The following is a 14,996-nucleotide window of genomic DNA, read 5'->3' as shown; positions in this document are numbered from 1 at the left end:
TTTCACTGGCGCTTTTCCAACAATATGTATGTAAATGTAAGGACACCAACGAAAGGTGTTCAAGAGCCTCTGTAACATGGAGGTAAACAGGGTAAGGACACTCACTTCGCCTGTTTTAGTTGGTGTTAGTTAACGTTAGCTTGACTTGCTAAACTCGGTGGCTCAGATTATACTCGGCTATGTAGCTGCATTACGGAGGTTTATAGTGTCGGATGAATTCGAGTTCGACTTCGATCACATTTACAAGAATAACGGTACCTCTACGTTTGAGTTTAGCTTATTGCTAGGCTATTGTCATGAATAATGTTGGTTATTTAGCTAGATACTGTCATAACAGTCAGTCATAACGGTGTTTTACCGCGGCGTTGTTCAGCTGTTGTCCACCAGTGACGTCACGGTTGCGTTCAAGAATTTCCGTAGCGAGCTCGGGTTTTTCTGTCAATTTAATAAAATTGTCAGTTTTAAAGCAAATTAAGCTGCTATTTTCATTTTAATTCATACTTATATATGTCAGTAACTACAATAATGTGGAATATTCATGGAGGTCCATTAAGTGGTGCTTAGCCTTTAAGGTCTGGCTTATTTTGGTGGCCCTTAGCCTAAGCAGCAACTTCAAAATCTAAAAGCATACACAGCATCTAACATCATAAATGTATCAGCATGCATGTAATAAAATGTAAAACATACATTTATAAAGACATAATTACTCAGAGCCTCTCTCAAGATGGTAGCAGATATTACCAGTTCCATGGCATTATTCAAACAGTGCCTAATTCGCCATGTGTATAATGGGAGGTTGCTACTGAGTCACTTTGAATATGAACAGGTTTGAATATGAAAGGTTGAAGAACCTGCAATAGTCCACAGTGAATGTATGTATTATGAATTTAGTAGATCTTCCATTCCAATCATTGATCAGTGTAAAAGAAAGTATAATTATATTCCACACAATATAATTATGCTCAGCTTTTTAATGTTATTCGGTGTCAGCAAAAATATTAGTGAAAGGTTTTGCAGGTTTTTGAGAGAAAAGCGTGATGTTAAGGAGACGTCTGAGTCTGTAAAACATTTGAACTCTTTGGCCAGAATGCACTGCTTGGCCAGTCACCAAGCCCATGCTGTTTGCCAGGTTCTGAACAAGGGCCAGATATTGAAAGTATATTTTTACACCACCCACAGAATGACTTCACTACTCCTGGGTATTGAAATATTGCCATTCATTAAGCATTGTACCTAATCCTCTAATGTTATTGTTATGAGTGAGCATTTAAGCAAGAAGCCTCATTAAGATTAAGTGTATACCTTTAATTCTGTATTAATGTTATTAGCACGTGTTAATTACTATGCAGTTCATTATTGTAAATGTACACACTTTATCATCTATATAAGGTGTGTGTGCAGATGTATGCACCACCCAAGTACCTGGTGGGTAATTGATCTTAAATATCTCATGAAGTAAAGCTGGTGATATATCAGGTTTATCCTTAGTCTTACTGTGGCTTTCTACATCATGAGTTTTTAATCTGGAATTAAGAAAGGTTGTCTAAATTATTGCTAGCTTCAAATCTGATGAAAAAAATAATCAAATCAGTCTCGTATCTTTCATAGGTCTGTTATTTACTGAAGTCTGAAATAAAAATTCCCTGATTGCTCAGGCTCTCCCTCGTGTGTGTGTGTGCCTTCTGTTTTCTATGTTTTCCATGTTAAAAGAGATTTTAGATCTCTCTTAAGTTTGCAAAAGTAGAATACATTAAACACTCACACCTTCAGCTTCCTTTTTTACTATCATTTGGAATTTCCCACCGACTTTGGAGTTGTCTGATGAGATTTTAAAGATGGCTTCTTTTTTCTCAGCTCGTATGAAGGTTCACTCTCTAATATCCTCATCATCTTTAATATAAGATGCAGCCCAAATGCAGTTGAAAACCCGTGATTCACCTACCGGAGAAATTAAGCAGTTATAAAAGTGCTTTTTTGACTTGGTAAGAGATATGTCCACCCACTGTTGACTTGGTCTGTCACCGGTTCCCCTCCCTGCGGTTCTGAAGCAGAATCACTGTTCAGATAGACCTTAAACATCAGTTTCATCATCTGAGCCCATCATGGAGTTCTGCAGGCTCTGTACTGTAGTGTCAGTGCACGAAAAATATGAATGTCGATTTGTGAAATCTACAATTGGATGCACTGTGTGGACTGTAGCCAGTTTTATACATCATTCACATAACTAATAATGAATATAATCTTAAATAAAATAGCCAAATTGAGTGTTGCTTCCTCCCACCAATGGGGGCTTGGCTTTCAGTAAGTTAGCAGTTAGTTTGGAAGTTGCTTCAGTGCCGTGTCAGGTCCTGCAAGGTTAAAGCAAGTTTCATCCTACAACTGCAGTGTGTAGCCGTGTCTTGCGGTTGCTGGTGTTGTACCTCTGCAGACTTGAAGCAGGCTGGGAACAGAGCTCTTGTCATGGAGCCTGTCGGTGTTGATGTGTGACTGTGAGAAAGGACCCTCCCCTGCGGTGGGAAATAGAAAACGTGTTGCGATTGCTTTTCCTTTCCTCACTGAGGCTCTTTGGTATGCATGCGGAGCTGTCGGAGGTGCAGCAGCTAATTCCACTGTGACCCGAATAGCTGCTGGCGTGAACGTGTGCTCGGCGAGCGCGCCGCTGTTTGTCATCTTATCGCTCAAAGCACATTTGAAAGCTACCCCAGGCATATTTCATATCTGCAGTGCATTTTGTTAATTGAAAGACTAAAACATATTTGTTTAGGTGATGCGTGAATGTGTGTGCGCACACGCATATGCACAAACACGTCCCCGTGAGCACACGTATAAGCAGAGTGAGCTGTACAGGTGCTCGTACACACCTCGGCTCTGTCTGCTTTTCATAATGAGACTGAGAACATATGGGTGCTTGAGTAAACACAGCCTGTTTGATGGACTTTGAAAGCTTTGTATTAGAAATGTAAGCTAATTGCACATTTTCAACCTGTCACGATGCCTCTGAGTAAAGCGCTTTTCCTGTTTTTCCTGGACACACTATCAAACCTCTCACTGGCAGAGCTGCAGAAATTACCCCACGCTGAAAAGTTATGTTTGAGGCTTAAGGCATTTTTTGTAGTAAACTGATTAAATTCCTAATTCTTTAATTTCACATTTCACTTCCTCTGTCTATGATCAGTATTTTTTAGCTTTTAACAAGGAGTTCTGTTTACTTTAACCTTTATATTCTGTATTGAAAACACAGTGTTCTTCCTACTGTGTGTTTTTCCTTCTTTTAAATCATTTTTATTGTACAGCAACTTTGGTTTTCTTTGCACATAAAATGCATAGGTACTGGGGAATGTTTAGTGCTTATAGAGCACTCACAGAAGAGTGAGGAAGAAATTTTGATTACCCACATCATCATCTGCTTTATGCTCTGCCTCACGGCATTAAGCCCAATATGTTCCATTTATCCCCAAAAGTTCTCTTCACGAGATCATCTCTGGCACAACGAGGCTCTCCAAGTGACTCCTAAGCCTCCACATCTGTGCCATTCCACGACTTCCAGTTCAGCCCCTAATTCCCCGCATGCCCTCAGAGCCCTTTAACTTCAAAATTTCTGTTGATGATGTGCTGATTGAGATGATTCAAGTGCCTTGCATCCATTCCGGCAGTGTTATGCGTGTGAGAGTGATTGGGGAGGGTCCTGTCCCAGCCACCCTTTTGTTACAGTTCCCCAGTCTGCCAGCCCACCCGAGCGTGCTCGGAGTGCATTCTGTAAGCCAATTTCCTAAAACGGCAACACTGCCGGAGAGCTTGCCATGACCTCGGCTTCCAGAGACAGCTGCCAAGGACCGTGCCTCCACCGTCATCCTCTTCTTGAATTGCAGATTACCGTGATGCATTTTAAAGCGCACTTTGCTGAAAGTGCTGGCAACCGCAATTTGAGATTCAGTATTTAAATTACTCTACGACTGTCTTCAGGCATCTGTCTTTAGAACACTGCTCATATATCTTCTTTTTTTTTTTTTTTTTTTTTTTTTTTGCCCTCTGGAGTGCCGCAGGCCCTTTTTAAAATATGTAGTGTGACTGCTTTGCATTTTTAAATGTTAATAAATGTACATATGTACAGGCCTAAAGAGTAATTTACAGATTACATTGTGTTATTAGGGGTTTGTTGCTGTGTTAAGAGTTTTTACAGTGCATGCAAAGTGTTGTACAAAATAATGAAAATGTCATTTATAATTGAGAGAGAGTGCTGTAAGTGCCAGTACACCAGTGCCAATATCTCATAGCTCAAACCCCAAGTGTATTATTGAGATTATACCACAGTTTATTGGTGTTTATTATTATTACGTTTTAAGATAAAGAAGTCAGGGAAAAAAAACTGTTTTATCTTCCACAAGTCAGAATAGTTCCATTCTGTCACACGTTCCTACTTGCCTTTTTCTTGAGTTGGTTCTGTGTTTACGAACCGTGGCTGAACACAGTCACAGACATAGCCCAGATGTAGCATTATGCTGTTTTTATTTATTAATTATTTTCTTTTGATTTCACATCGGAACACGGATAATAAACTATAAACCATAACTCTTTATTCTGTTCAAAATTATTTGCGCAAACTGAAACCAAACTGGTTCCACATTGGTTGAAAAAGTCTAGGCACCCCAATGCTGTCTTGTAAGCGCTGGTGTGGTTGCTAGGTTACATGTGTTTTGCAGAGTAATACCAGAAGAGCCAGAGTGCTATTATTGTGCAATATTGGCACTCCTGGGATGTCTCTCAGCCAATCACGTTGCAAGGTCGGAATTAACTGTGGTGTAATATTTCATATTTTACTTTAATTTTCTCTAAATAACATTTGCAAGGCAAGTTTATTCATAGAGCACCTTTCGTACACAGTGGCTTTACAGAGCGATACGGGAAAATTACAGTAGAATTTAAAAAGTAAAAGAAAATAACAATTAAAAAGTATAAAATAGAATTAAAACAGAATATATAATAAAAATGATTAAAAGTTATTCAGTAAAATTTAAAACAGAGTAATAAAGGACAGTTATTAAAATGTTACTAGAAATAAAATACATAGATCTACAATTTTAATTCAATCTAACTGCAGGGCTACTCAATTGTTTGATTTAGATTCTTTGATTTTGCATATGGCGTTATATTTACTTTTAAATATCACCACAATATTACATTCCTCTGATTAGTTTTTCTCATATATTCGTGGTGTATGAATCACTCTACTTGCTCATTCATTTCCAGTGTTTTGTCTTATTGGCCGTACTTTATTATTGTGAATATGGCTAATAAAACACAGGTGATAACAGCATTTATGAACCAATTACAGGCACCGACAAAGCTTTATTTATTTGTCTGTGGTACACACATCCAGTTAGTTTTTCCATTGAATTCTGCATTAAAATAAATCCAGATCCAGATGATTTACAGACCTCAGGATCACTGGTATATCCTGAGATCAAATCTGGCACAAAACTAACAACGTCTAAGTAAACTCAATGAGCCTGTCTGTATTTATGTACTGATAGTCTCTTAGAGCATCCTCCGTGCGGTGGCCTGTCGTTTGTTTATTACCATCTGTTTGTTTGTTGTGGTCCACGCGGACTGGCTGCAGAAGGCGTCTCTTTGTCTGTGTTAATGAGGTTTCTTGCGTGTGGTGTTCTGCAGAACAAGATGTTTATCTACCGTGGAAAGGAGTATGAGCGGAGGGAGGATTTCGAGGCCCGGCTGCTCACGCAGTTTCCCAATGCTGAGAAGATGAAGACCACCACTGCTCCCAGTGAAGACCTCAGACAGTCCTCCGGCCAGTGTATCCTTTCACTGGGTTTAATCTTCTTATCTCATTGTTTACACCTTGTTCAGCTTGATATTGCTAACTTCTTTACTTATTTATTTACTCACTAACTTACTCAGTTTCTTTCATAAGTCAATCACTTACTCGTAAATTTAATCACTTACCTATTAAGTCCCTCACATACTCATTTGCATACCTATTTATTCACTTACATACTTATTTACACCTTATTAACTCGTTTAATTAATTAAATGCTTAGTCATTTATTTACTTGTTTATTCATTTAACTCTCATACTCCATTGCTTAATTATTTACTCGCCTGCGCACTCATTAACTTACTTGTTTACTCACATACTCATTTACATATTTACACACTTATCTTTTTATTCACACACACTTTGTTGTTTACTTGCTTATTTACTCATTCATGTATTTACTCATTTACGTAGGTAAACACTTATTTCTTTATCTTTATTTCTTCTGTATTTACCCTGTTTTTTCCTATAATGAATGAGATAGTGTCCTTAACTTATTTATTTTAAGGCATTCAGTGTTTCACTGTGAAGCCCATACTCGAGCTCCCTCCAAAGTTCCAGAACAAACCTGTGTCTGAACAGATAGTCAGGTATCATCATCATCATTATCCTCATCCTAGGAAACATTTGAGTGGGAGGTGGGATGGGATTCCGCAGCACTAGGAGGCTAACACGTCGGAGCTCTGCGCTCATAATGCCTTTCTGTAGAAGTGCTTTTTAATGGTGCTTTGGTCAATTGTTTGAAATGCCTAAATTATCCAAAACACTTTAAAGATGGCTTCTTTAAATACCCCAGACCTCATTTAAGAGAATGCTGATGTAAGACAACGGTTTGAGAGTACAGCTATCACAGAGCCACTAATGAGGAAATCTACTGGCTTTACTAGTCATTCTAGCTACATGCGTACTGCAGGGAAACTGTCCCAAATGGGAACGTATCTGACATTAGTCTGAACAAATTACATCACCACCAATCTTCACTTTTGCCATTTATAAGTTTGGAGCTGCTTTCATTAAACCAAGACTTTAAAACATCTGATCATTAATTTGCTTGCAGTGAAGGAGCGTAATCCAATTCATGGGCTTCAGGTAAATGAATATGTAGTTTTCCTGAAAACCCTCTCATTTCCTCAGGTTTAGTAACAGGATTTTTTCCACATTGCACTCTTGTAGTGGCTAATAATGCTAAGTGCATAAGCTGTTTATACCCCAATAATACTGCCACACATGATACTTTTATTCTACAGAATCTCCGTGGTAGGGATTTACTATGTGAATATTCTGCTGAACCTGGTGTTTCACACCTAACACCTGAGATCAGACACAATCTGATAATTAGTTTGGATGTTAAATGGAGAAAAAGCCTCATCACGGATGTTTCATGAGCAGATGTCAAATTTTCACTTTTAATTTTAGTTCCTGTGGTGACATTGCGTGAAAACTGGCTCTTTTTTTGCAGCAGACATGTTATTTTTCTCTCTCCCTCCTTCTCCCTCTGTCTCCTACTCGGTTCTTTCAATCAGTAGCTTTTGCCAAACGAACTCAATGGGAATGAAAACGCTGCATCCACCCGGGCTGTGGTCTTATCTGGCTGACGTTGAAACACTGACTGTTCATTTTGATATTTTATTCATATTCCACTGTAATTACACAATCTAATCCAAAAACTTGCAGTGCCATATGGCTCATGTTTCTGGGAGAAAGAAACAAAATAAGCCATGTTTCTGTGTTTCATTGTCTGGGGAGGTATGTGTGTGGGTGAACAAGACTGCCACAGAGAGAGAGAGAGAGAATGAGAAGTCTTTTTGATGTCTCACGTGTTCGTCGTACTTCTGGTCACTTGTAGGTTTCTGAATGTCTGTCCTTGTGTTTTTTTTCTTCTTTTTTTTAATGAATAAATGAAAATCACCCACTCTATTGCAGTAGGTGTTTTATCTTTCCTGTTACAGCTGACAGAAACTTTCTTTGTTCTTCATCAGAGCTCACAAACTGCTACTGCCTCAGGTTACATTCATCTGAGACTTAACCTAATAGCACCTACCCAGTCAGTTACTTATTTTCTGACCACTTTTGTCCCCCTCTTACAGTTTTTACACAGTTAATGAAGTCAACAAGTTCCAGTACTCCAGACCCGTCCGCAAAGGGGAGAAAGATCCTGACAATGAATTTGCAGTATGTATCATTTTCTTACACTTGTGGTGGCAAAGACTGAATGGGGTGAGGGCAATGAAACCAAAAATAGCACAGCGTATTTACATTTACATTTACAGCGTTTAGCAGACGCTCTTATCCAGAGCGACTCTCAAAAGTGCTTAGTATTCAAATAGAATGTTAATCCTAGCTAGTACAAATAGGTTCGAGTCCAATCTCCCCTTGAGCTCAGACACTGCCAGAACAAGGGCCAGTGCTGATACCTAGAAAGAACTAAACATAAGTGCAATACACAACATCTAGTCAGTGCTCATACCTAGAAAGAAGTTAAGTGCAGTATAAGTGCAATACAGTCTGCACTTAGATTAGTGCACACTTAAGTGGGTCATAAAGAGTTGGGTCTTCAGTCTGCATTTGAAGACCGCGAGAGAGTCCGCTGTTCACACAGCCAGAGGAAGACCAGCCAGGAGTGAGTTGCAGTTGTCAAGCCTAGAAATGACTACAGACTGGACTAGCACCTGGGCCGCCTCCTGAGGAAGAAAGGGTCAAATCTGCCGGATGTTGTACTGTAGAGTCAGGTTCGCAATATGGGTTACGAACAATAACTAGCCATCCAAAATCACACCAAGGCTTCTTGCATGTTCAGACGGAGTAATCAAAGAGTTCTCAAATCAGATCTTGGTGAGGGTAGGCCATTCCAGGGATGAACAGCAGCACAGTCTTGCTAGGATTGAGCTTCAGATGGTGAACTGGTCATCCAAGAAGCAATGTCTGTCAGTCATGACAACATGCGACAGGAAACCTGAGCGTCAGATGGTAGGAAGGAAAGCATTAGTTGAGTGTCATCAGCCTAAAAGTGGTAAGAGAGGTAATTATATCACCAAGAGAACGGGTATATAGTGAAAAGAGAATAGGACCTAGTACAGAGCCTTGAGGGACACCAATGAAGAGCCTGCATGGAGCTTAAGCAGATCCATTCCATGTTACCTGGTAAGAGCGATCCTCCGGATAAGACTCAAACTATTTTAAAGCCGAATCAGCAATCCCGAGGTCATCGAGGACCAACAGGAGGATCTTGTGGTTGCAGAAAGGTCCAGAAGAATCAGAACCGATGACAGTTTGGCTGATTTTGCTGCCTGTAGCAGTTACTGCTACAAGGGCAGTTTCGGTTGAGTGCGCCAGTTTGAAACCAGACTAGTTGAAGTCCTGGAGCTGGTTCTGAGAAAGAGGGACAATTGATTATAGACTGCATGTTCAAGAATTTTAGAGAGGAAAGGAAGGAGTGATACAGGTAGCACCTGCCTTTTCTTAGGGGAGAGCGAACCACAGTCCAACAGAGTAGCACACAAACTTTAATTGGGGTTAAACAGATTCAAACTGAATGTGCTTTTACTCAGCATCTTTTAAAGCAAAGCCCATAGCCAGTCATCCATTAGTCATAACAGTCAGAGTCGTTCTGAGTTTTATACCATGAAATATCTCTCGCAAGTACCTCGTTGGTGTATAAATCCGAGAATTCACACCTATAGAGTTCTTTGCACCCTGTGACTCCCTTTTAAAGTATATCAATTACTCAAAGTGAAAGTTCCTGCTAAAGTACCTCCTCCACATGTTGGGTTTAATCTTCCACTTAATACACTTAAAGAATTCCATATCCTCCTACATTTTGGTGGAACTATTGATAAGAAATGTACTGTAGATGACACGGAATAATTACCATTAAAGCATATTTAATATGCCAGTATTTCACATGGCTTCTTTTCACTGATATTTGGATTGATTCGTCTATTCTTATGTATATAGATTAAAAAACATGTCAAATTCAAACAACAATAAACGGTATTAAACTATACATGTGATTAACCAAACAGTTCAGCAGCTTTTAGAACTTGCCAGTCACTCACTATGGGGCATTGCACTCTCAGTGCTTTCTGCTTAAAGGTGTTCTTTCACAATCAGTGCTGTAAATAGTTTTTGAAACACTGCTGGAGTTTTATTTTTTTTTCTCCCGGGGAAAAGAGGCAGGAAAAAGCAATGAAAAGCAGGTTGTGGTCCTCTTTCTAAAGGCATTTATTAAAGCTGTTTTTATTATTCCATTTTGGGTACATGTTCAAGAAGGAAAATAACAGGTCTAATGGAATATAAGACAATAAATTGTTTCTCTAAGTGCTCTGTCATATGGTTGTTGCTCAGAGTCTATAATTTTGATAATGTCTCTCCCTCTCCTTCTCTCTCTCTCTCTGGTTAATTCCCTCCTGTTCTTTTTCTCTGACAGAACATGTGGATTGAAAGGACTACATATGTAACAGGCTACAAGCTCCCGGGTATTCTTCGCTGGTTTGAGGCTACGTCCATGTCTACAGTGAGTAGGCCCAGTAATTTTGGGTGAAGACTTGGTCCTTTATTTAATTTTAATCCAAGATAAATGTGACATCATTTAATTGAATTCAAGGTAAATGTGATGAGTGTAAGGACTTACAAATTCTAACAGCTTCAAATTTAAACCAAATGTAATATTTTCTGAAAGCAAAATACTTGTCCTGGTTTTCATTGGGTGGTGTATTAAGACTCAGGCGCAGTAACTATAGCCACAAAATTATAAAAGAATTGGTTTTGCCTCAACATTGCATCTGCCTGTATGTTCCATGCCATAATTCAAATTGTAGTTGAATATAGTGCTCTTTTGTTGAATTTTATACCAATTTAGAATAAGACTACACACATAAAAGTTTATAAATTATTTAAAAATCTGTTTATTAAAGGTTGTTAAATATGTGGTTAATGCATTAAAAGAAAGGGCTACAGTGACCTGTTGTTTGGCAGATAATGACTGTATTTTATCTTCCCCATCAGTTGACATTAAGCCAGTCAGCTTTATCAGACATACAGGGGTTAGACAATGAAACTGAAACACCTGTCATTGTAGTGTGGGAGGTTTCATGGCTAAATTGGAGCAGCCTGGTGGCCAATCTTCATTAATTGCACATTGCACCAGTAAGACCATGTGCATCCAATGGTTCAAACACTGTGTCCTGAAGGCGGTGCCGTGTATCAGGACGACAATGCACCAATACACACAGCAAGACTGGTGAAAGATTGGTTTGATGAACATGAAAGTGAAGTTGAACATCTCCCATGGCCTGCACAGTCACCAGATCTAAATATTATTGAGCCACTTTGGGGTGTTTTGGAGGAGCGAGTCAGGAAACGTTTTCCTCCACCAGCATCACGTAGAGACCTGGCCACTATCCTGCAAGAAGAATGGCTTCAAATCCCTCTGACCACTGTGCAGGACTTGTATATGTCATTCCCAAGACGAACTGACGCTGTATCGGCCGCAAAAGGAGGCCCTACACCGTACTAATAAACTACTGTGGTCTAAAACCAGGTGTTTCACTTTCATTGTCCAACCCCTGTATATTTGTTAATAAGTTTAACCATTTCACCAAAATGCAATAAATTAACCAACAGCAGTGTCTTTTCATACATAAATTATAATGTGGTGCACCTTGATCTGGATATTTTTGGTAATGCTTTAAGTATTAGACAAAAATGAGGCCAGTTTTCCTGTCTTTTCTCTGTTACAAATTATTATTTTTATTTGTTTTATTGTTATATAGGTTGAGCCTATATTATAATTTATAAGTATCAAAGATAGTTGTTAAATAAGTGACAAGTGCTGAAATAAAATGTCTAATAAGTTCTTAAATCTAAATCGTTGTAGTTGTTGGGATGAAAACTACAAAGTGCTAGTTTCAGTTGAGTTACTCATTCAGGTCTGAACACAGGAACATAAAGAAAATACGCTGGTGTCAACCTGGAGGGGATGGGTTCCCCCTTTGAGTATCTGAGTAGCTAGGACACGAAATACTGTAAAACTGCATTATGACAACATAAAAAAACACTCTATTAATGAAATTTAATTGAGTAGAATATAAAAGACGAGGAAATGGCAGCCTCAGTATATGTGTTCTTTATTTTTTGAGAGATTTGTTGTTATATTATGAAATGTGTAAACGTAACATGGTTAAACTAAGATGTGCATTATTATTTAACATAAACCCCAGGAGTGTGTTATGATTTTACACCCATGTTAATGCTTTGCTGTGGGTTACTGTTGAGAATATAGACAGGTGGATGTGTGTGTGCAAGAGAGAGATACAGAGCTGCTGTGTCATTTGAAAAGCAGCTTATTAGCAGTTTCCAAATGTACCATGTCCTCTGTGAATCTCCAGTGTGTCATTTTCCGAACAGTTGTGCTGCAAGCAATTAGGGTGGATTGTGTTCTGTAATCGTTCAGGCTTTGTTCTGTATTTTACACAGTCTCCGTGACAAAGCCATTTCGTTACATCCTCCACTTGAAATCTTGACCCACGCTAATATAAGTATCTCTCTCTCTCTCTGATTTCCTCTCTATTGTGCTCACTGTCCATTCTCTTAGCCCCACTGACCATATAGGTGCACTTTGTAGCTCTTTTTTTATTAAAACAAAAACAAAAAAAACTTTGTTGAATAAATTAGTGAATTTAAATCGAGAGTGTGGCGGCAAGGTGGAGCATCAGGTTAGTGTCGCAGGCACACAACTCCAGGGACCTGGAGGTTGTGGGTTCAATTCCCGCTCCGGGTGACTGTCTGTGAGGAGTGTGGTGTGTTCTCCCTGTGTCTGCGTGGGTTTCCTCCGGGTGACTGTCTGAGAGGAGTGTGGTGTGTTCTCTCTGTGTCTGCGTGGGTTTCCTCCGGGTGACTGTCTGTGAGGAGTGTGGTGTGTTCTCCCTGTGTCTGCGTGGGTTTCCTCCGGGTGACTGTCTGAGAGGAGTGTGGTGTGTTCTCTCTGTGTCTGCGTGGGTTTCCTCCGGGTGACTGTCTGTGAGGAGTGTGGTGTGTTCTCCCTGTGTCTGCGTGGGTTTCCTCCGGGTGACTGTCTGTGAGGAGTGTGGTGTGTTCTCCCTGTGTCTGCGTGGGTTTCCTCCGGGTGACTGTCTGTGAGGAGTGTGGTGTGTTCTCCCTGTGTCTGCGTGGGTTTCCTCCGGGTGACTGTCTGTGAGGAGTGTGGTGTGTTCTCCCTGTGTCTGCGTGGGTTTCCTCCGGGTGCTCCGGTTTCCTCCCACAGTCCAAAAACTCACGTTGGTAGGTGGATTGGTGACTCAAAAGTGTCCCTAGGTGTGAGTGAATGTGTGTGTGTTGCTCTGTGAAGGACTGGTGCCCCCTCCAGGGTGTATTCCTGCCTTGTGCCCAATGATTCCAGGTAGGCTCTGGACCCACCGCGACCCTGAACTGGATAAGGGTTACAGATAATGAATGCATGAATGAATGAATGATATTGAGTGTGTCAATGTGCATCTAAGAATAGGTTCTTTTCCTTCATCTTAACGTCAGTGAGAGTAAATAATTAATATTGTAGTGGAGGAAATGAACTTTCTCGTTGCGTTCTTTTCCTCAGACTCTCACAGTTCTCCCAGAGTGCTCAGCGTCTGTGTAAATGCAGCTAATACAAATCTCCTTCTAATGCCCGGATTGGAGATTTTTTGTCGTCTGTTGATTCTCAATTACTCGCTCACTTGGTCAAACACTTGGCCTCTCTTTTTTCCCTCTCTCCCTCTCCCTCTGCCTCGTGTGTGTGTTTTTAGATGTTCTGTGGTTGTCGTTTATTCCGACAATCCTCATGTTGTCATTCTCATTAGCTATTTTCAGAAGTGTGTGTCGTAGCCAGGAACAGACGGATTTGTTTAGAATCTGAGTGTCGGTCTGTCACAGCACAGTGTGAAATCCTTCCCGCAGACGGTGAATGAGTAATGGACAACCTGTAGGCAAATACCCTGCAGTCCCAGCAGCAAAGAAGCAGGCGAGAGGATTACCCATTTAAACCCTCATCCGAATGCTTTACGAATGGGTTCTTTTTTTAGCTGAAGAAATTGGGGTAGATGTGACATTTTTCAAGGTTCTCACAGCAGATTGGATTTCTCAAAGGAGTTCATAACTGCACAATTATGTAGAATTATTTCTCATTTTTCTAAGAAATGTTTGTAACATTTGAAGATAAAAATCGTATTTCACTCTTACGTTTGTGTTGCTCTGTGGTTCACGTTAAACTGCCGTTTTTGAGTCTCTTTATCTTTCTCTTCATAGGAAGAGATCAGCCCTCTGGAGAACGCCATGGAGACAATGCAGCTGACCAACGAAAAGATCAACAACATGGTCCAGCGCCATCTTAATGACCCGAACCTTCCCATCAACCCCCTGTCCATGCTCCTCAACGGCATTGTGGATCCTGCCGTCATGGGTGGATTCACCAACTATGAGAAGGTGGGAGAACAGTGTTAACGAGTCAAAAATAGTGTCTATCCGAGAAATTACCGTCCTGATTGATTCCCTAATGTCCTCAGACTCAAACATGTAGCCTGTTTAACTGATATTTAATGCATAGTGATATTGCACAAAGTGCTTTGTCATTTAGTCATAATGAAAACTGTATGCTGCAAAAGGATCTAATAACGGCGTTGCACCACAGCGAGATTCGTTTAGATCTGGTGTTAATAAGAGCAGCAGTGTCTGAGTTGTTTATTTAGGTTGTGGATATTGTAGAGCAACTGCATAAACCTGCTTTTTAGTGTACTACAAAAAGGAATAATCTTCTGTGACTCAAATGAAGGAAGAGCAAAAACAAAGTGTAGTGCCATCAAGGAATAAGCAAAGGGCTCATCGTGTACTACAGCGAATGTGTACTACGAGTGTGTAACCCCCAATAACTATCTCTATTACATAAAACGCAAAGAACACTCGAGTAAATGTGTTTTCCCAAATTGGGGGTTTGGGATTGGCCTTTTATTCATCAGTATTCAGTTGCTCACTCCTAAATAAATAAGACATCAATGCCCATCCACTCCTCTTATCCTCAATAGAGTGAGTTATGTTATTGACATTCTTATATTGACTGCTTGAATTTATCATAGGTTAGTACAGTTTTTCCAAAGTTGAAGATATCAGGGGATGTTTGTGGCACTCAATGTGGTGC

The 14,996-nt window shown here is 40.0% G+C and overlaps 1 protein-coding gene across 2 annotated transcripts in view; it reads left to right on the top strand.

The window, feature by feature from the left end:
- dock1 (dedicator of cytokinesis 1) overlaps positions 1 to 14,996 on the top strand; it is a 258,525-nt gene that overhangs the window by 217,290 nt on the left and 26,239 nt on the right. For both annotated transcript variants that reach the window (XM_066662743.1, XM_066662745.1), the window contains 5 exons: positions 5,671 to 5,812; positions 6,342 to 6,423; positions 7,921 to 8,005; positions 10,260 to 10,346; positions 14,111 to 14,287. In XM_066662743.1, coding sequence (XP_066518840.1) covers positions 5,671 to 5,812; positions 6,342 to 6,423; positions 7,921 to 8,005; positions 10,260 to 10,346; positions 14,111 to 14,287 — 573 coding nt within the window. The remainder of the gene's footprint in view (positions 1 to 5,670; positions 5,813 to 6,341; positions 6,424 to 7,920; positions 8,006 to 10,259; positions 10,347 to 14,110; positions 14,288 to 14,996) is intronic.

Source organism: Hoplias malabaricus, chromosome 3 (genome assembly GCF_029633855.1).
Source record: "Hoplias malabaricus isolate fHopMal1 chromosome 3, fHopMal1.hap1, whole genome shotgun sequence".
Lineage (NCBI taxonomy): Eukaryota > Metazoa > Chordata > Actinopteri > Characiformes > Erythrinidae > Hoplias > Hoplias malabaricus.
Note: the sequence above shows the minus strand (reverse complement) of the source record. Positions and strands in the feature narration are given on the sequence as shown.